Below are 21,625 nucleotides of genomic sequence, written 5' to 3' on the forward strand. Positions count from 1 at the left end.
ATCCTTCGCAGTTTGAGAGAGGATGAGCCTCCATGGCTAGCTGATGAATTACTATGCTCACTTTTAAACGGGTGTATATATCACTCTGCAAGGTATTTACTCTACCATTAAAATTGGTACTGTAACATTAGCACCAGGCTTTTTATTTTCTGTAACTGAACCAAAGCTAACAGCTTCAAAGTTTCAGACCAAAAGGGATAATTTCAGAAACCTCCTATGAGGTTTTTGACTATTTCACTAGCTCCCTCCAAGTTTCGGAAGTTGCACTAACCTCCCTTGAGGTTAACTATATGTTGTAACATCTCAGTCCATCCAACAATAAAAATGTGACATTAGGGGAGAGAATATAACAATATTCCACCATTGCCCCTTATCTACTACGTAAATCAGTTAATGTACCATGAAAAGTAAAGACTTATATTTTCAAACTAAAACTGACCATATGTAGCATACCAGATTACAAACAACGAACATATTTTTAAGTCTATTAGTTATCTACAACATAGACACCTTTCCTACATTTATATATTCAAAAACATCTATTTTCTGCGATATTGTAACTAATGACTGATAAATTAATGAAAAACACTAGAATTTGTTATTTATTATCAAGGATCATATCACATATAGCATAAAAAAGGGTATATCATTTTATATTTTTCATTTAATAAATGATCCAAGTTACTCTTTTCAATTAAAGACCCATATATAGTCAAGACTCAAATATGATCAACCACAAATAATCAAAAAAAAAAAATTGCAACCAAAACATTGCAAAGAACACATTTTAACATCACAAAAATCTCAACAACTAACCTTAATATGCTGCTAAGAAACACGACTTTGAGGACCTTAAGGTAGGAATTATCTTCTCCTCTTTATGCCCTTTTTTTTGGTGGTATATTAGTAATAATAGGTTTCATGATTACGATTAATTTGGTATACCTGTGTAATATCTTGAAAGTTGTGAGGATAGTAAGGTCATTTTGCCGTTAATGATGTTAGCTTTTTGCCCCAAGACGTTGACGAGGGAGGTCAGTGTAATTTCTAAAACCTAGAGTAAGGCTAGTGAAATAGTCAGAAACCTCAGGGTGATTTCTGAAATTATCCCAAACTAAAATGCAACTTCCTGCTCAGCCGATTGGCTTTTGATTGGTCAATCTCTTTGGTCGATTTTGACAATATGATGAACGACAATGCCATTAGAAAAAAATGAAATTAATAAATGACGCTTTGAAAAACACTAGTCTGTTTGTTTTCTCCATGTTTCCAAATCAATTGAATTTAAAATATTTCAAGATCTCACTACTTTAACTAAAATGACCCGTTGACTTGCGACTAGTGACTCTTGGTCATTGACGTTACTTTAATTCAGATTAAAAAAAAAAAAGGAACTAATTGAAACGGGAGTTGAACATATATATTCAAATGATCACTATTAGAATTGCGCCCCCACCAACAATTTTCCGTTACCAGTCTGTGGTAATTCAATGAATAATTCTGGACACAATTACAATTAATATTAAACAACTAGTAGCTTTTTTTTTGGGGGGGTGACAGGTTGTCGAAGCCTGTGCAATAATAAAAACTTGCTCAACTAAAGTTAATTTTTGTAGATAGTGGTAAGCAGGGTCGAATCCACAGGGACTGGGAGTACTTGTTCCTTTCCAAATTCACAGTGACAAAGGGGTGTTTTTGTGCAGGAAGTGACAATCAAATAAATCCAAATAAAATCTAAGAAACTACTAAAAATTAAATAACAAATTACTAAAATCAAATGAGTGATAATTAAGGATCTAACCAAGGAATAACTTCAGCAATGGTTCACCTAATTGATCATTAAAGCAAAGGCAATTCCAATTATTTATCAATAAATAGATTATAACTACCAAACAAGCGATGGCAGTCAACTCCTCCTTACTGTGTCGGTGATCAAGGTACGCCCGTTAATCACTGCTCTAATTGAGAAATAATCCTAGGTACACCCGTAGAATTTAATTCCCCAATTGCCTTACGTATTAGATGAGCCCTATTCTAACCAAATAACGCACTACCAGGGTTATTTTAGGTTAGCCCGCGTATCCTCCTGACACAAATCTAATCATGCCAGTTGCCACTATTTTGAGACAATTAAATAATTACGGATTCAACGTCCCAATTGACAATAGATTATCAAATTAACTAATTATCCGGATCCAAGACAATCAATTAATTAAACAATCATAAGTACTGCAACCAGGGAATATGCAAATACCAATAAATAAAAGAAAAAGATAAAATTAAATCGATATCACAATTTTTAGGCGAACCAGAGCCTCCGTTGTCCCTTGACTAGAGTGAGGGAATTAGTTTATATTTGATGAACTAAACTCATACAAAAGGGAAGCGAGAAACGCAGCCATTATCCTTTGAAATCTGGAAATTTCAACTTGTCCGAATATCGAATTTACCATAGATAGTAATGCTACAAAAGGTAATTCATAGCTTCCCTTTCGTCTGACACAGAAGAAGGAAAAAAGGGCTGCTAATAACTAAAGGAGGAAAAGTCAAAGTCCTCAGCTAAACTAGAGAAAAAATGGAAAACTAAGAGGACAAGCCAGCCGTCCTTCCTTTGCTATTTTTTTGGTTTTTATCCTCTGCCTCCCTCAGATGTGCGGCGGCTCCCAGGAGAAAGAAACCCTTCGTCCGTCATTCCTCAGCTGAAATTACCTAAATGAGCGTGACATCTTCTTTTCCAAAAATGTCCCTGGAGCAAGCTTTATCACTTGGGCTCCTTTTCTGTTAAATTGGTACTTATTATCATAATTTCGTTCTATTCCCTGAAATGAATGCAAAATACTAAAAAGTGAGTAAAATATAGCAATTAATCCACATCAGGTCAGGTAATAGGAGAAATTAATAATAAAATAAATGATAAAATTATAATCTATCAGGGGGGAGAACAAACTAATAACTTGTAAATGTATGAATAAAAATTTTCATTATTGAGATCATGTTAAAGTGATGTACGTACTTTTCTAATGAATATGGGGGTTTCGTTATCATTTTGCATATATTTTATTTTGTATACTGGGTATACAAGATTAACCCAGGAATTAAATGAAAGTAGATATTTTGATGGTAACTTTGTGTTTGCTGCTTGTTCTTGAAAATCACGTTATACACACTAAACAGGTATACCAAAAAGAAAAAAGAACGAAAGAAGATTAACAACTGTTGTGAATTTAATAAATTAAAGGAAACTAGAAGTTGCTTTGGCTAATAGTATCAATTAAACATGTCCATGCATGGACCCATCTCCAATCAACTAGAATCCTACAACCCTTCTAATATTTTGACAATGCGGTAACTATATATTTATTTTTTAATGAAAACATTGTGTCAGTTTCTCCAAATTTTTATCGGGTTTAATCAGTTTGGTGTAAATGGGGCACCGAATTTTGAAAAAGAAGCAAATGATGTCTTATTGTTTGGTTACAAGTAGTACATCCAAGCCCAAACCCAATCGTTATATACCATCTCTCATTTCCCAAAATTCCTCTCTCATACCCCATATATAAGGCTACATGTTGCCCTTGGGCACTCTTGTGTGCCTTTTATGGTATGCAACACACCTATTTATAGGGAATATTATCTGGCCAAAACCCAAATAACAATAGGAAATCAATGCTAATTTCTAGACTTGTACAGAATACGAAGTAACTTCTAAATCCTAAACTGACAGGGTGTCGAATCCTGTACAATAATAAAATTAAACCTAGTTGCCAGTAAAAATGACCAAAACCCAATTCCAAGTACTGGAGCAGGGACTTTAGGTGTGCAATAGGTTACTTGATTCACCATGTTCCCGAAGAGTTTGTTTGATCCGATATACCCGAATGGAATGATTATTTCTTTTCACAAATAATTATGAATTTGTAGACAGGGCAAGTAGGGTCGTATCCACAGAGATTTGGTATATTTGTTTCTTAAGAAATCCAAAGTAACACAGGGGGGTGATTTTGTAGGAACGACGACAATCCAATAAATTCAAATAAGAAAATAAAAATAAATAACTAGCTAGAAATTAAACCACAATTCACTGAACTTAAAGTAACAATAATTAAAGGCCCAAATCAATTAAAACAAGGAAACAATTAAAAATGAAATAAAGTAGGCAGCTAAAAGTCAAATGGCAATTCACTAAAATCAAGGTAATATTAATTAAAGATTTAGCCAAGAAGTAACTTCAGCAATGGTTCACCTAATTGATCATTGAAACAAAGGCAATTCCAATTATTTATCAATAAATAGGTTATAACTGCCAAACAAGCGATGACAGTCAACCCCTCCTTACTGTGTCGGTGATCAAGATACGCCCGTTAATCACTGCTCTAATTAGGAAAATAATTCTAGGTACGCCCGTAAGATTTAATTCCCCAATTGCCTTACGTATTAGAGGAGCCATATTCTAACCAAATAACACACTACCATAGTTATTTCAGATTAGCCCGTGTATCCCCCTGACACGAATCTAATCGTGCCAGTTGTCACTATTTCAGGACAATTAAACAATTACGGATTTAACGTCCTAATTGACAATAAGTTACCAAATCAATTAATTATCCGGATCCAAGACAATCAATTAATTAAATAACCATAAGCATAGCAATCAAGGAATATGCGAATACCAATAAATAAAAGAAAAATATTAAATTAAATCGATCTCACAAATTTTAGGCGAACCAGAGCTTACGTTGCTCCTTGACTAGAGTGAGGAGATTAGTTCATATTTGATGAACAAAATTCCCAAGAAATTAAAGCAGGAGCTGCGGCCATCGAACGGACAAATTCAAGTCGTTCAAATTGCAAAGGAAAACGAAGTCAAGTCATCCAATTTGCTCTTTTCATCCGCGGAAGGAAACGAAGCTACTAAGAATTAGGAGTCAAAGGAGTCAAAGTTCCTCCATCCGGTCTTGACATGCGCAGGATTCAAAATCGAAAAGAGATCAAAAAGAAAAGTCAAAGCTCAAGGCTAACAATTGCTTGCTCCTGACATGCGTAATTTCCTAAAGCCAAGACTCAAGAGTAAGTCCTAGGAAAAGTCAAAAGCTAAGAATGCTAAGTGCTGCTATGCGTAAGAAAGGCCACAAGAATTCCTCTTGGAAAAGTCAGCAATTCATCCTAAGCTACAGACGAAAGACTTTATCAAGCCCCCCGTTCCATTGCTTCCTCTTCTTTCTTTTAATTGCGGCGGCACCTCAGCATAACGAAGCCCTTCAGCCGTCCTTCCCTCGCGAAATTCACCAAAATGGGCGTAACATCTCCTTTTCCAAAAATACCCCTGGGACAAGCTCTTTCATCTGGACTTCTTTTCTGTCAAATTGGCACTTGTTATCATATTTTCGTTCTACTCCCTGAAATAAATGTAAATTATGAAAAGTGAGTAGAATCTACTAATTAATCCACATCAGGTCAGGTAACAGGGAAATTAATAATAAAATAAATAGTAAAATTGCAACCTATCATAGACAAAATAGGAAATTCCTTGATAACAACTCCAAATAATTAAAACCAATTAGGAAACTAGTTACGTCCACAAAAATTAAGAAACCTGTTTAAAAGAGATTTGGCCAATTTCCTAACATCCAATCCCTGTATGAGGAGTTGCCCACACCAGAATAGAGCTTAGACTCACGGGAACTAGTAAATTTGGAAGCGCATTGACCTCCTTTTAATTTGAACATGGCAGTAGCTGAAGTTTGATCTTCTTCAAATCAGCAAGAACATCATGCATGTTGCTTCTCTCCTTTGGAGATTCCCTTGTGCAATTCAAAGCCACTTTCATGATTGATGAAATGCAGTTCAACTTTTCATCCAAGTATTTATGATGGGGCCTCAGCAGATTAGCATCTACAACACGAACCAGTCCATCCGGCATGGAATCACTCACCCAACTCTTCAGCCTCAAATTTTCGCCAAACATTTCATCACTGGGACTTTTTCTTGTAAAGACTTCCATAATCGTGATTCCAAAACTGTAGACATCGCATTTTGTTGATACTAGCCCTTCCAGTCCAAACTCTACATGCAAAAATAGTAATCCAAAAGATTTGGAATTTGGGATTTCCAAGATTAACTGCAAGGCAAAAAAGCAGAGTAGCTATACCAAGAAGAAGCTTTACCTGGAGCAAGATAGCCAAGTGTGGCTAATGTGTTGGTGTACGTAATGCTATCCTCATGCCCCAGCAACTTTGCAACACCAAAATCAGTCACATGGGCAACCATATCTTGATCCAGGAGCACATTACCGGGCTTCACATCACAATGAACCACTGGTATCGAATAACCGTAGTGCAGATATTGCAGTGCACATGCCACATCAATCAATATGTCTAATCTCTGCATGACTTCCAGAAAATAGTTGTGGGAGTACAACCATTTCTCAAGACTTCCGTTGGGCATAAACTCAAGCACTAATGCTTTGAAGTCTCTGTTTGAGCAGCTGCTAATGACTTTTGTCAGATTTCGATGACGAAGATTACGCAATACTTCACATTCTGCATCAAAACTATTGAATGCTCCTTCTTGTTGAATTTTAAACACTTTAACTGCAACAATCCTCCCATCATCAAGGGTGCCTTTATAAACTGATCCAAAACTTCCTGTGCCCAACAAACTGCTCTCATCATACCCGTCAGTTGCTTGTAGAAGTTTGTAATACGAGATTCTTTCCTCGGTTGCAACTGACGATAGAACCCCTTCACTGGCAACTTGTTCTTTCTAGGAGTCTTAGATCCCCAAAGGAATTGGGAATAGAACCTGCGAAGTTGTTATAAGAAAATTCTATTAACTTCAGTTTAGAGCAATTTGAGATAGAGTCCGGTATTGGTCCCCAGAAGTCATTCTCGGTGAGATAAAGCCCCTCTAAATTTGGAAAACCCATCCTTGGAAGATTGCCAGAAAGTTTGTTTCTTGTAAGACTGAAAATTCTTATCTGTGACAGATTAAAGATCTGCATCGGAATGAAACCAGTTAAGTTATTCTCGAACAAGCTGAGATGTACCAAATTGCATAGCTTGCTGATCTCTTGGGGTATTGCACCTACCAAATTGTGTTACCATCATTAGCACAACAAAATTCTATATGAAGACTTTTAAATGCTTCTAAAGTTGCTTCATTATAATTTTTTTCTTCAATTTTGACAATCGTCGCCTGGTCTACCTGTTATGCTGTTGGAACTAATGGCAAATGTTTTCAGCACAGTTAAATTACCCATCTCTTTTGGAATTTCACCTGAAAAAAGGTATAGCATATACAGATGTTAAAAAGATGTACATATTCCATCTAAATTTGGAAGGGAACATAAAGGTTTCATACCTTTAAAGAGTTTGCTCCTTAGAACTCCTATTATGACACTTACTTAAACTAGTGGTTTTTTATTTTTTTCATCAGGAGGAAAATAATTCAGATGATTTTGCTGATGCAGAAATAGGATGTTACCTTCTAAACTGTTCCTGTATAGATACAGCCGCTCAAGTGCCTTCAGAGTGCCAATTTCTTTCGGTATGAATCCAGTGAAGTGATTCGAAGAAAGGTCCAGCAATTGAAGTTGTGAACAGTTATATGTGCTTGATGGTATTTGACCATTTAAGTTGTTCCCTGACAGGTCAATCCGCTGGATTCTCTGAAGATGGCGACACATATCATCTGGAACGCTACCAGATAAGCTATTACCCTGGAAGAAAATCAATTCCAGCGAGGAAATTTTGAAAATCTCTGTTGGAATATTTCCCTGGAGATAATTGAATGACAGACTTAGCGTTTCTAGTGTAGAAACGTTAGCCAAGGAAGTTGAGATGAAGCCAGTGAAACTGTTGTTATTCAGAGACAACAGTCGAAGTTGATGAAAGGAACCAAACCACTCAGGAAACTCTCCACCGAGATTGTTGGCATCCAAGTCAAGCACTCTTAACCGGCGTAACCGAGCAAATTCATGCGGCAGTTCTCCATGGAAATTATTTCTGCTCATGTTAAGGGAAACCAGAAATGACATATTTCCCAGCTGCGGCGGTATTATGCCACTAAGATTCATATTGGAAAGATCCAAGGCAATTACTCGACGGTGACGAGAGCCGCAAGTGACTCCCACCCACTGACATACAGGGGAAGAAACAGACCAGTTTTCTAACAGGATTTGATGAGGGTCCTGTACAGTGATGTGAGCTCTCAGCGCAAGAAGAGCATCTTGATCAGTGGTAATATTGGTTGTGGTCATAGCTAAGGAAGCTGAAACGTAATACAGCAAGAAGAAAAGTCCCTGAAGGAAATGGTAGGAAAGTTTCTCCATGATTAAGTGCAATAGAGATGGCAAATGATGTACCACTATTTTATTACAAACGGCCTCTGTCCTTTGGTACTGACATTAATTTTTCTTACTGAGTTACATTTATGGGAATTTTCTCTTGCCATCGTACTATGAATTCCTCGTTTTAAGAAGTTTGAGACTGCATATTCACACAATTGATTGCCATTTTCAATTTCATGCCCAAAAAGTATGTTCATGATTAAAAGTCAGTATAGCCCCCGTGGGTAATCCGATTAGTTCCGTAGTTTGGTAGTGTGCTACATTGCTGTGTATCCTTGAGGCAAGACTCTACACAATTTTAGAAAATTAATCATGTCCAAAGGCTAGAATAGGGCTGCAAACGAGTCGAGTCGAGTAGAATCAAGTTTTGATCTAATCGAGTCGAGTCTTGACTTAATTTCATTAAACTCGAACTCAAGCTCGAGCTCGACGAGCTGACAATTTTGAAGCTCGAGCTCGAGCTCGACTTGATTCGAGCCAATTAGTTCGAGCTCAAAAAAATAAAAATAATTATTTTATTTTTTAAAAAATAAATAAAATAATATTTTTTTCTTAATAAATAACAAAATATTAAGGATATATATATAATTTTACTATTAAAATAAAAAATTAAAAAAAAAATATATATATATATATATATATACTCGACTCGCGAGCTAACGAGTTTAATACTTTGAACTCTAATTCGATTCGGCCAGCTCGAGCTCGACTCGAACGGCTCGATTCGTTTGCACCCCTAAGCTGGAATACTCCTAAGTGAAAAAATATATAATGAAAAGTCAGTACACTGGTCATTTTAGTAGTTCAAGAGGACCCACTATTTTTTTTTTTTTTTCAAATCGATCGCAATCGTGGGATGGCTGATAATATTCTCAATTGCCTCATTAATTCAGTTAATACATGAGAAAAATCAGTAAGCCTGTCAATTTGTACGTGGAAATGCTCTACCAAAATATTGAAAAGATGCAAAATATTCTACTGGCCTAAAATGATCGGTTGACTTGCAGCTAATTCTTTGGCAATAAATATGATAAGGACCAAACGTATTCTTTGGCAATTAATATGATAAGGACCAAACGTAGAATCAAAGGAGGAGGAGATCAAGTGTTGGTTTTACTTTATTTCAGATTAAAAGGAACTGCTGAAATTGGGAAAGCAAAATAATTTATCGACAAGAGATAGGGAGACAACTATGACAGCATTTGGATACTTAATTTTTGGAAAACAATAAAATAAAACAAAATCTTGCACGTTGCCATACTGCTCTGCCTCTCTTTTGCAGAACGAGGGAGGACGAGCCTCCACTGCCTCTCTTTTTGAGCCCCCTAGAGGTAGTCAAGTGGTAAGCGAACGCTCAGAACTCATTTGGTCTTGGGTTCGTGACTTACTTGGGGTGCGTCGTGTGAGACCACAGCAGCGTATTCTCTAGTTTAGTGTGTCGACTCGGGTCCAAAATAGCTCGAGTCGGGGCATGTTTCGGATCACCAAAAAAAATAATTTACTTTTTTTGTTGGGTAAGCAAATGTTGTTTGTTTAATATTTAATGTTTCTTACAGGTCCATTTCATATAAATTACAAGCCAACTAAACACTAATTTGACAATTCGATTGTAAACAAATTATTTACCTACCATATATGTTAATTAGACTATACATCTTATATTTATATGCACAATTTTGTATTATTGGATGACGTGAAAAATAATAAATCTCCTATAACAAATATTTAGTTATTTCAAAAATCTACAAAGCAACACCTTATAAGTTTAAGTTAATATATATGTATCTTGAATAAAAGTCCTAACTCCACCGGTGATACGAGGCAGCCACAGGTGACAGGTGCCGAACCTGTACAATAATAAAAACCTACTCGAGAAAAATACAGATTTTGTATATAGTAGTGAGTAGGGTCGAATCCACAGGGACTGGGGATAATTTGTTTCTTCTAGAGTCCAAAGTATGGGGGGTTTTGGATTAAATGCTTAACTAAATAAATTAACTGCAGAAAATAATTAATTAAAAGAAATGATTGGGGAAACTCTAGCCAAGGGTACACATCAGAAATGGTTCATGCACTGATCATTGATGCAGAAATAATTCCAACATTTAGGAATAGATTAGTTATAGTTGTCATGCGCGCGATAAACAACCAACCCTTCCTTAATTTCTCGATAGCTAAGGTACGACCGTTAGCTATTTCTCTAACCCAAAAATAACCCTAGGTACGACCGTAGGATTTAATTTCTAGATTGCATTAATAATTAGAAAGGCCCAATCCTAACCAACAAACACGCTACGAGGGTTTGTTTAAATTAGATCATATGCTCCCCTGACATAAACCCAATTACGCCAGTTGCTACTGAGGTAGAGATAACGAACAATTACGGATTCAATTACCCCTATTTAGCAAAAATAGCCTATATGAATAATTAATTATTGCGCACTAATCAATCATACACAAGGCCATAGCAATTAAAATCAAGGAACATATAAATACCAATAAATGAAGAAAATAATTAAAACAGATTCGATCTCACAGTAATTGTCGAACCAAATCGTCAGTTGTCCCCTTGACTAGAAAAGCTTAACAACGCCTCATGAGAAAATCTCCCCGTTGGGGAATATTGTCGAATACCTGGCGTGTGTCAGAGGCCAGTCCAAAGAAAGAAAACTAGAACTAAACTAAAACTCGAGATGTCCCTGCTACTCTACGTTATCCCTATTTAAGCAACAAGAGGAAGATGACTAAAGGCTATCTAGGTGGTCCCCACACATGCGGACAAAGCCCTCCAAGTACTTCTTGTTCCAAGTCTCTTTCCCGTAGCTTTCTTTTAAGAGCCCAAATGACTAGATGCTTTCCACTAGCTTGTGGTCCCCCACCAATTCAAGGGTCCAAGAATTGAAGCCCTTAGAAGTCTCCCTATTTTCCATAAAGTCCTTCCTTTTTGATAATTTTCTGCTTCAATCCCTGAAATTGGGTCCAATACCAAATATAAGTAAATATTAATAATTAAAACAATATTTGGCAAGGATAACAGGGGAAATTAACAATAAAATTGCTAACAATTAACACCCTATCAATTCCCCCCACACCTAAATCATGCTTGCCCTCAAGCATGGGAACAACAATTGAACACCCAAATTTGACCATGGCGGTTACTCCAACTACCGTATTGCCAAGACACCAAGAAAATCATATATCAAGCGACACAGGTCAAGATCCAAGAAAAATCACCCCGGTTAGCATCTAAACTACCAACTCCTCCAATTTTAAAGCAAACTAATCTAAGAAAAAGGAATGGTTGCTCATATTTATCAGTAAATGGTCCATCTATTAACCAAAATCTCGACATTAAGATCACAAATAGGCAAGCTGACTTATACACATACTAACACAATCTTTATTTTATTTTTTTCTTTTTGTTTTGTTTTTGTTTCTTTTCCTTTTCTCTTTTTTTTTTTGAATAACAAAAGACTTAGTCTATAGCCTTTAGAACCTTTTGACGCGAACTGCAACATTTGACAGATGGAGGAGCCCGGTTACTCAGCTCCAATCGCTACGGGACCACGCACTCATAGTAACTACTACCTTTTGACGCGAGAATCGACACTTTAGGTGAAGATCCCCGGTTACTCAGTAGTAACTACTAGTGGAGTACAGTCAATTCTTATTTACATCATATAACACGATATCTAAAGGCAACACAAGAATAACAGCAGCCAGCCTCAAATTTCCAGACATGGAGAACTAAAATTAATAACTGGACCAATTCACATGAAAAATGCCAACAATCATTCCCTATGCCTAGAAAAATTAACCAAAAATTGGAAAAGTTAAGCAATTATTGATATTCACCAAAGAGATGTTCCTGAACTCAACCACATCAACTTGATACCTTTTTATTAATAAACTTGGCAATAACAGAATTAGAGACAACAATCCAGCATCAAACTTGGTATTCATATGAAGACTGACCACTAGAAAGAAAAAAGAAAAGAAAATAAACGAAAAAGGAGATAAATATCAAACTAAAACAAAGGAAAAGCCTTTAGAAACTAAAAATAAAAATACTAGCACCCCAACTGATCTCCCCCCCACACCTAAATGACACATTGCCCTCAATGTGATAATGTAAAAGCAGAAGGAATGAGAGGGGCAACGGTACTTCCCTGAAGTCATCAAAATAGGGGCGGTTCAGGTGGAAGTTGTGGGGCAACTCACATCTGGAGCTGGTGCCATTCGTGGCTTCACCATGGACTCTCGACATCATTCTGGAACCAGGGAGGTTGGGTTGGACGAGAGGCGGAGCTGCGGGATGGACGGCGCGCGTCACTGTGGGCTGCAGGTGGCGGCGGCGTCTGGTGGAGGGACAGAGACGCGGCTCGCGGGCTTGGAGGAGGAGCTAGCGACGGCGGCGGACGAATGAAGGACAGGAAGGAAAAGGGAAAAACAGGGGAATGGCAGAGAAGAAGAAGAAAAGGAAAGAAAAGAAAGAAAAGAAAGGAAGAAAGAAAAAGAAAAAAGAAAGAAAGAAAAAGAAAAAAAATAGTTTTTTTTTTTTGTTTTTGTTTTTTTTTTTTTTTGGCAAAAATGTTTCTTTTCTTTTCTTCCAATTATGAGGCTCTTTGAGCCACGGAAATAATTCCCCCTTTTTTTTCGAAAAATTGATTTCGACTTTTTTAAATAAAAATTTTTCTTCCTTTTTTTTTTTTTTTTTTTTTTTTTTTAATCCTTACCTTTCCCGCGAACGTGACGCGGGCACGTCAAGAGAGCAAGAGAGCTCCCAGAAGTTTCTGATCGTGAGCTCTCTGCACGTCACCACGCGGGCACGTCAAGAGGGCAAGAGAGCTCCCAGAAGTTCAGGTCGTGAGCTTCCTGCATATCACCACGCGGGCACGTCATGAGGGCGAGAGAGCTCCCAGAAGTTCAGGTCGTGAGTTTCCTGCATATCACCACGCGGGCACGTCATGAGGGCGAGAGAGCTCCCAGAAGTTTGAAGTTTCTGATCGTTAGCTTCCTGCTCGTCACCACGCGGGCGCGTCATGACTGAATGGCACCTATAAAGCAGCAAAAACGAAAACTAACACCCAAAATCAGTCAAATTCAAGGAAAATAGATTTAAACTAAGACACGAAATCAAACAAACAATTAAAAGAAACAATTGGGTTGCCTCCCAATGAGCGCCTTTCTTTAATGTCTTTGGCTAGACATTATCATGTTTTGTTCACGGAGGATAAAATCTTGTGGCTCGTCTCATTGCTTCATCCTCTACATAGTCCTGATAGCCCTCATAGATGGAGTAATCTTTGAGCACACGAGCTACGGTCTTCCATGAACTAGTTGATGGCGCCAAGTAATCAAGCATTGATCGCAATTCTTCATCCACTCCTCCATCAAGAGCCTTCGACGGTTCAAGATATTTGACCATAGCTACTCTTAACTCATTCCTGCCATGAGACTCAAGAACTTCCGGTATAACAAAATCAATCTCATTAACAGAAATCACGGAGTAAGAGTTAAGAAAATGCGGGTTAGGGAATGGAGGTGGTGTCACCACATTTGATGATTCTTCACTGGATTCTTTCACTTGAATGGGTTGCGGTTGGGGTTTCATTTTTTCATTTTCAGCTTCTTTTTCAACTGCATCTGTACATCTCTCTTCTTGAAAATCTTGCAGCTCGTCATCCTTGTCCTTAGGGATCACAGGCTCAGGCCCTTGAACCTCTTTCCCACTCCTTAGGATCATTGCGCTCACGTTCTTCGGATTCAACTCCGGTTGAGATGGCAGCTTCCCTTGGTTCTGGGACTCCAAACGGTTCATTCTGGTGGCCAATTGACCTATCTGATTCCTTATGTCCTGCATTTCGGAGTCCGTCTTTTGCTGATTTTGCATAATAACTGCCTCCGTCCTTTGCTGATTTTGCGCCATGGTTGTCATCATTTGTTTCAGCATCTCCTCCGTAGATGAACCAGATTGAGGGGGCGGAGGTGGTCGGGGTTGGTATTGCTGCTGGTACCCTGACAGGGACGATGGTTGTTGAGACTCTTGCTGTTGAAAATCCATTGGCCCGGTTGCATAATCAAAACTGGAATTATCCCACCATCCTTGATCATACCCGTTTGAATAAGGGTCATACTGCATTTGATATTGGGGTGGAAAATCTCCGAAAGTATTAATTGGAGCACTTAGATTGTCTTGAAATGCGGGGCATGTGTCAGTTGAATAACCTGAGTCAAAATAAGTTCCACAATTTGCAACAGCCCATTGATCATTAGGAAAAACATGAGTCTCATAACCCCATTCAGGAACAAAGTCCGGTCTATCATCAAAATATGGAATGCTAGCAGCCATAAACTATAAAAAAAAAAAAATGAAAACAAGATGAACTTAAAAAGAAACAAATAACTAGCGCCAGTCCCCGGCAACGGCGCCAAAAATTGACAGGTGCCGAACCTGTACAATAATAAAAACCTACTCGAGAAAAATACAGATTTTGTATATAGTAGTGAGTAGGGTCGAATCCACAGGGACTGGGGATAATTTGTTTCTTCTAGAGTCCAAAGTATGGGGGGTTTTGGATTAAATGCTTAACTAAATAAATTAACTGCAGAAAATAATTAATTAAAAGAAATGATTGGGGAAACTCTAGCCAAGGGTACACATCAGAAATGGTTCATGCACTGATCATTGATGCAGAAATAATTCCAACATTTAGCAATAGATTAGTTATAGTTGTCATGCGCGCGATAAACAACCAACCCTTCCTTAATTTCTCGATAGCTAAGGTACGACCGTTAGCTATTTCTCTAACCCAAAAATAACCCTAGGTACGACCGTAGGATTTAATTTCTAGATTGCATTAATAATTAGAAAGGCCCAATCCTAACCAACAAACACGCTACGAGGGTTTGTTTAAATTAGATCATATGCTCCCCTGACATAAACCCAATTACGCCAGTTGCTACTGAGGTAGAGATAACGAACAATTACGGATTCAATTACCCCTATTTAGCAAAAATAGCCTATATGAATAATTAATTATTGCGCACTAATCAATCATACACAAGGCCATAGCAATTAAAATCAAGGAACATATAAATACCAATAAATGAAGAAAATAATTAAAACAGATTCGATCTCACAGTAATTGTCGAACCAAATCGTCAGTTGTCCCCTTGACTAGAAAAACTTAACCACGCCTCATGAGAAAATCTCCCCGTTGGGGAATATTGTCGAATACCTGGCGTGTGTCAGAGGCCAGTCCAAAGAAAGAAAACTAGAACTAAACTAAAACTCGAGATGTCCCTGCTACTCTACGTTATCCCTATTTAAGCAACAAGAGGAAGATGACTAAAGGCTATCTAGGTGGTCCCCACACATGCGGACAAAGCCCTCCAAGTACTTCTTGTTCCAAGTCTCTTTCCCGTAGCTTTCTTTTAAGAGCCCAAATGACTAGATGCTTTCCACTAGCTTGTGGTCCCCCACCAATTCAAGGGTCCAAGAATTGAAGCCCTTAGAAGTCTCCCTATTTTCCATAAAGTCCTTCCTTTTTGATAATTTTCTGCTTCAATCCCTGAAATTGGGTCCAATACCAAATATAAGTAAATATTAATAATTAAAACAATATTTGGCAAGGATAACAGGGGAAATTAACAATAAAATTGCTAACAATTAACGCCCTATCAACAGGCCACTAGAGCCAAGTTCTAATAAATTACAGATAGAATGCAATACAGAATTGAACAAAACAAAAAGGTCACAGAGCTCTACTGCCCTTCTTGAAGACATGTCTAAAAGAAGCCTCCTGGAACGAGTCCAGCCCTGAAATGTGAAGACAATTCGTACAATTAATCGAAAGCTCAGCTGCAAAATGGCTGGCCCCATATTCTGCTAAAGCCAGCTACCCAATCTTGTTGAGACAGACTGCATATTCATACAATTAATTTCCATTCTCAATTTCTTGCCCAAAGAGTACGTTCAAGTAGTTGTGAGTTAACAGGTCATTTTAGTAGAGCCACTACTTTTTTTTCTTTTCAAATCGATCAGGATCGCGGGATGGCTGATACTATGCTGAATTGCCTCCTTAATTAATTCAGTAAGCCTGTCGATTTTGTATGTGGAAATGCTGGAAGTCCAGCTGATGCTAGACCAAGAAAAATTCAAAAAGATGTGACTCTTCGTCGGGGCAAAAATTCATGATCGGATGACTTACAACTAGTATACTCTTTGGCAATTAATATGATAAGGACCAAAAATAGAATTAAAGTGGGAAAGAAAAATGTTAGATTTTTGGTATCGTATATGAGCTGCAAATGAATCGAATCGAGTCGAGTTTTGACTTAATCAAAACGAGTCTCGATCTCGATTTAATTTTACCAAACTCGAATTCGAGTTCGAACTTGATGAGCTCTCAATGTAAAAATAAATAAATAATTTTATTTTTTAAAATAAATAAAATAATAATTTTTCTTAACATATAATAAAATATTAGAGATATATATAACGAATTGAGTATTTTTGAACTCGAATTCGATTTGGTTAGTTCAAACTCGACTCAAGATCGAAGTTAACCAAACTCGATTCGCTTGCAGCACTATTCATATATGTAGTAGCCAAGTCATGTTTTGGGGTCATTTGAGTGAAATATGAAGCCTCTGGGGTAGAAATTTTAAAAGCTAAGATAGTGGAATTTTTTTTTAAAAAATTGCATTAGGTAAGTTCCTCCCATTTAAAAAAAATAATAATTAGTATTTTAAGTCGTTACAAAAATAATCATCTGCTTCGTTTTGATATAGGCATATCAATACAATCAGTGATATTTGGTGATCTTTTATTTAGCATCATATTTTGAAGTAAAAATCTCGCCAAAGTGATTTCAAACAAATAAATGTGAAATACAAATTGTCCAAGAATTTATTAATTGTTTTACATACGTCATGTCCTTTTTGTTCAGATCTTAAGGTAAATACTCATAATTTTAAAAAATATTAAAACAATTAAGATTACTTAAAATTCATTGCGAAAAAAAATTAACAATAGAAGCTGCGAGCTCCATCTTGAAAATATACATTATAAAAAATTAAACTTGGAGAATGTTTTAATTCATTGTGAAACTATTTATTTTCAGGAACAACATATGGTTGCTGTAAAAAAATATTTCATTTATGGGGATTTCCTTTTGTACTAATATTAATTTTCTTCCTGATTTACATTTATGGGAATTTTCTTTCACCAAACGTGGCATCATATAATTCATTAGCATATGCGACTCCGTTGATTTGCAACTAGTAGACTCTTGGCAAGAATCAGACTTTGGCAATTAATATGACAAAGAACCAAAATCAAAGAAGAAGGAGATCAAGTGATGGCTTTCCATTTGCCCGTTGCTTTAATTGAGATTAAAAAAAAAATGAAAAGGAAGGAACTGCAGAAATTGGGAAAGAAAAAATATTAAATCTATAAACAGCAATCGAATTAAAGTCAGTAATTTATCTACAAGATATTGGTAAACAACTATGAATGCATTCCCAAACCCATCCTTCGCAAACCCATACCTATAACATAGACACCTTTCCTACATTTATGTGTTCGAAAACATCTATTTTCTACGATATTGTAACTAATGACTGATAAATTAATGAAAAACACTAGAATTTGTTATTTATTATCAAAGATCAGATCACATATAGCATAAAAAAGGGTATATCATTTCATATTTTTTCATTTAATAAATGATCCAAGTTACTCTTTTCAATTCAATTAAAGACCCATAGTCAAGACTCAAATATGATCAACCACAGATAATCAAAAAAATTTGCAACCAAAACATTGCAAAGAGCACATTTTAACATCACAAAAATCTCAGTAACTAACCTTAATATGTTTCCAAGAAACACAACTTTGAGGACCTTAAGGTAGGAATTATCTTCGCCTCTTTAGTGCCCTTTTTTTTTGTGGTATATTAGTGATAATAGGCTTCATAATTATGATTAATTTAGTATAATTGTGTAATATCTTGAAAGTTGTGAGGATTGTAAGGTCATTTTGCCGTTAATGATGCTAGCTTTTTGCCCCAAGATTCTGACGAGGGAGATCAGTGTAATTTCTAAAACCTAGAGCGAGGCTAGTGAAATAGTCAGAAACCTCAGGGTGATTTCTGAAATTATCCCAAACTAAAATGCAACTTCCTACTCAGCCGATTGGCGTTTGATTGGTCAATCTCTTTGGTCGATTTTGACAATGCCATTAGAAAAAATGAAATTAATAAATGACGCTTTGAATATTCAAAGAACTTTTTGCATTGATTCAGTCAATCATATGCATTCTGCATTAGAAAATATTGTGTATTCTTGAAGACATGCATCATGATTTTCTAATTCAAATCCAAAATTTATCTGCTGGAGAAGTTCTGCTCCACCCAAACTGAAAATTTCTAGCAATCTCTTGAGTCAGCAAGACCAGCAGAATTTTACGGTGCATGCATGCTGAGCTCACCGAAATAGACTCGTGCTGTTGAACATGTTGATTGAGGAACAAACAGATGATCAATTTCCTTCAATTCACATATTACAATCAAGATTCTTGCATGCAGTGGATCATATACACCAAAGATTTCCCAAAAAAAAAAAAGAAAAATCTAGCAAGGAAATTATGATAAATATGAGAACAAGGAAAGAAATTATCAAGAAAGCTCGTATCAAATTTTTTTCACTTATAGCAACTATACCAGTTACGCTTAAAATTAGAAATTGCCTTTTTCACGTAAATAATGAAACAGCTAGACTCGTATATGTAGCAGTCAAGTCACAATTCGGGGTCATCTAAAGCAAATAAGAAATCTTTGGTGTGGAAATTTGAAAATTTTAGAAATTGGAAATTTTTATTGCATTAGGTATTTACTTAAAAAGAAAAAACTCTCTTGCTACAGAGCAAGTATTTTAACTATTTACAAAAAAAAAAAAAAAAAAAAAATCTGCATCGTTTTGATACAACCATATCAATATAATCATTGATGTTTAGCAATATTTTATTTACCATAATCTATTTTGGGAATAATTTCAGTATGAAAGTTTTCATGCGAGGTGTTAGCATTAGATTATACTAATGGTGTTACCTTTGGGAGGCAAAGTGTACATATTTAAAAGGGACAATTTCAGAAATCTTCCTCAAGGTTTCTGACAATTACACTTAAATACCTTCCATTATTGAAAATTATAATGCCCTCCCTTTTCATACAGATGTCATGTAACCAAGTATCGCCATCGGTAGCTTCCTAAAAGCCTTGTGCGTTTTCTTCTATTGAAACAATGGGAAAACGAAATTGCATCAAATATAATTTTTTTTTCTACTTCTTGGTGCAAATTGGCTTGTGGTATAACAACTTGAGGAGCCAAGATTTTATACAGGACCATTATTGTCAAGAAAAACCAAACTAGCTTTCATAAGAGGGAACTTAAGACACTAGAGCATCCTCAAATTGGTAATTCTTTACTTAGTGTGAAAAATCAAACTAATTGTTGTCTTTTGCTGCTCACTTTTTCTTCTTCATTGCTATTATACCAATTGATATAGTCACATTTGGCACAATAGAAATATAATCTATCTAAATATTTTTTTCACTTTCTAAAATTCTAATTGTTGCACTGCATCCGTGACCACAAATTCTGTTTTTGATCCTCAGTGATGTTCCTCCATGAATTAGTTGTCAATGGCAATGCAATTAAGTTAACCTCCAAGACATAGTTTAGCTGATAAGGGACATTAAAGAGTAACCAGCTAACAAGTTTGGACATTTTTACTCTCATCTTAGGACAGTTTATTTTCACTTTTTGTCACCTCCAAATCGTTTTTTTCTGCGGTTAAAACACGCAACGGATCTTCTGTCTCATACTCTGTGTCATTCTCTGTCCCATTTTTTATTATATTGCTATTTCTCCTTTATAAACGTCATGTTTTAGTTCTTTTTTATTTCTTTAAGATCCAATAACTATTAATTCAGTAATACACAAAATTTAACAAACTCTAAAAATCAAAATGCATAAAAAATGAGATTTTTTAATGAATTTTCTGCTGTATTTTTTAATTTTTTATTATATATTGCTTTTTTGAAAGCTGTTGTATTTATTTATTACTAAATTAATAGTTATTGGATCTTAATGAAACAAAAAAGAACTAAAACATGATGTTTATGAAGGAGAAATAGCAATATAATAAAAAGTGGAACAGAGAATGGCACAGGGTGTGAGACAGAAGATCCATTGTGGTTAAAACACCTCCTCTAATAGAAAGATGGGCAAATATGCCTTGTACATCGGATACTTTTTCCATTTTGTGGTTTTCTTCTATCATTCCTTTCACTTTTAGGCTTTTCCATGCTACCCCCTCTACATATTTGTTCTGTTAATTAGACTACCACTATTGTCAATGCACCCATGAACTAATACTACAACCTCATTATATAGTTAAGAAAAAAAAAGAAAGGAATATATATAATAAGATAAAACCATACGCAACTACATAAAATCTATCCTAACCGTAGATGACATGGTATATAATATGACTAGAGCTTAGACTCACTGGAACTAGTAATTTTTGAAGCACAATGACCTACTTTTAATTTGAATATGGTAGTAGATGAAGTTTGATCTTCTTCAAATCTGCAAGAACATCATGCATGTTGCTTCTCTCCCTTGGAGATTCCCTTGTGCAATTCAAAGCCACTTTCATGATTGATGGAATGCAGTCCAACTTTTCATCGAAGTATTCATGATTGGGTCTCAGCAGATTAGCATCAACAACTCGAACCAGTCCATCTGGCATAGAATCACTCACCCAACTCTTCAGGCTCAAATTTTCGCCAAACATTTTGTCATTGGGACTTTTTCTTGTAAAGACTTCCATAATCATGATTCCAAAACTGTAAACATCGCATTTTGTTGATACTTGTCCTTCCAGTCCATACTCTACAAGCAAAAAAAAAAAAAACAGTAAGAATAACTACAAGGCAAAAAACCAGAGTAGCTATACTAGAAGAAGCTATACCTGGAGCAAGATAGCCAAGTGTGGCTAATGTGTTGGTGTACGTAATGCTGTCCTCATGCCCCAGCAACTTTGCAACACCAAAATCACTCACATGGGCAACCATATCTTGATCTAGGAGCACATTACTGGGCTTCACATCACAATGAACCAGTGGTGTCGAAAAACCGTAGTGCAGATATTGCAATGCACATGCCACACCAATCAACACGTCTATCTAATCTCTGCTTGACTTTGAG

The 21,625-nt window shown here is 36.2% G+C and overlaps 2 protein-coding genes across 3 annotated transcripts; both read right to left on the bottom strand.

Annotated features, from left to right (window-relative positions):
* Positions 1 to 4,876: 4,876 nt before the first annotated feature.
* On the bottom strand, positions 4,877 to 8,319 carry LOC113688327 (uncharacterized). Of its 2 annotated transcripts, none has more exons than XM_072048226.1 (5): positions 7,483 to 8,319; positions 7,204 to 7,275; positions 6,165 to 7,083; positions 5,678 to 6,063; positions 4,877 to 5,396 (listed from the first exon to the last, which is right to left on the bottom strand). In XM_072048226.1, exons 1-3 carry the CDS (start codon positions 8,255 to 8,257, stop codon positions 6,743 to 6,745), a joined length of 1,188 nt encoding a protein of 395 aa, XP_071904327.1. In that variant the 5' UTR covers positions 8,258 to 8,319; the 3' UTR covers positions 4,877 to 5,396; positions 5,678 to 6,063; positions 6,165 to 6,742. The 2 variants fall into 2 exon arrangements, with proteins under 2 accessions (XP_071904327.1, XP_071904326.1); XM_072048225.1 differs by having other exon boundaries at positions 5,594 to 6,063.
* LOC140006348 (probable LRR receptor-like serine/threonine-protein kinase At3g47570) lies at positions 5,714 to 6,387 on the bottom strand. The gene is made up of 2 exons (XM_072048164.1): positions 6,165 to 6,387; positions 5,714 to 6,063 (listed from the first exon to the last, which is right to left on the bottom strand). Exons 1-2 carry the CDS (start codon positions 6,385 to 6,387, stop codon positions 5,714 to 5,716), a joined length of 573 nt encoding a protein of 190 aa, XP_071904265.1.
* Positions 8,320 to 21,625: the final 13,306 nt, after the last annotated feature.

This window comes from Coffea arabica, chromosome 5e, assembly GCF_036785885.1.
Source record: "Coffea arabica cultivar ET-39 chromosome 5e, Coffea Arabica ET-39 HiFi, whole genome shotgun sequence".
Taxonomy (NCBI): domain Eukaryota; kingdom Viridiplantae; phylum Streptophyta; class Magnoliopsida; order Gentianales; family Rubiaceae; genus Coffea; species Coffea arabica.

What these genes read in the sequence shown, in the direction of transcription:
- LOC140006348 (XM_072048164.1), bottom strand. Translation starts at nt 6,387, where the DNA reads ATGCAGAGATTAGACATATTGATTGATGTGGCATGTGCACTGCAATAT. An exon ending in ACTTGGCTATCTTGCTCCAG is followed by an intron (nt 6,064 to 6,164) that starts GTAAAGCTTCTT and finishes TTTTGCATGTAG; the next exon opens with AGTTTGGACTGGAAGGGCTA.
- LOC113688327 (XM_072048226.1), bottom strand. Translation starts at nt 8,257, where the DNA reads ATGACCACAACCAATATTACCACTGATCAAGATGCTCTTCTTGCGCTG. An exon ending in ATACAGGAACAGTTTAGAAG is followed by an intron (nt 7,276 to 7,482) that starts GTAACATCCTAT and finishes ACCTTTTTTCAG; the next exon opens with GTGAAATTCCAAAAGAGATG. An exon ending in TAGTTCCAACAGCATAACAG is followed by an intron (nt 7,084 to 7,203) that starts GTAGACCAGGCG and finishes ACAATTTGGTAG; the next exon opens with GTGCAATACCCCAAGAGATC.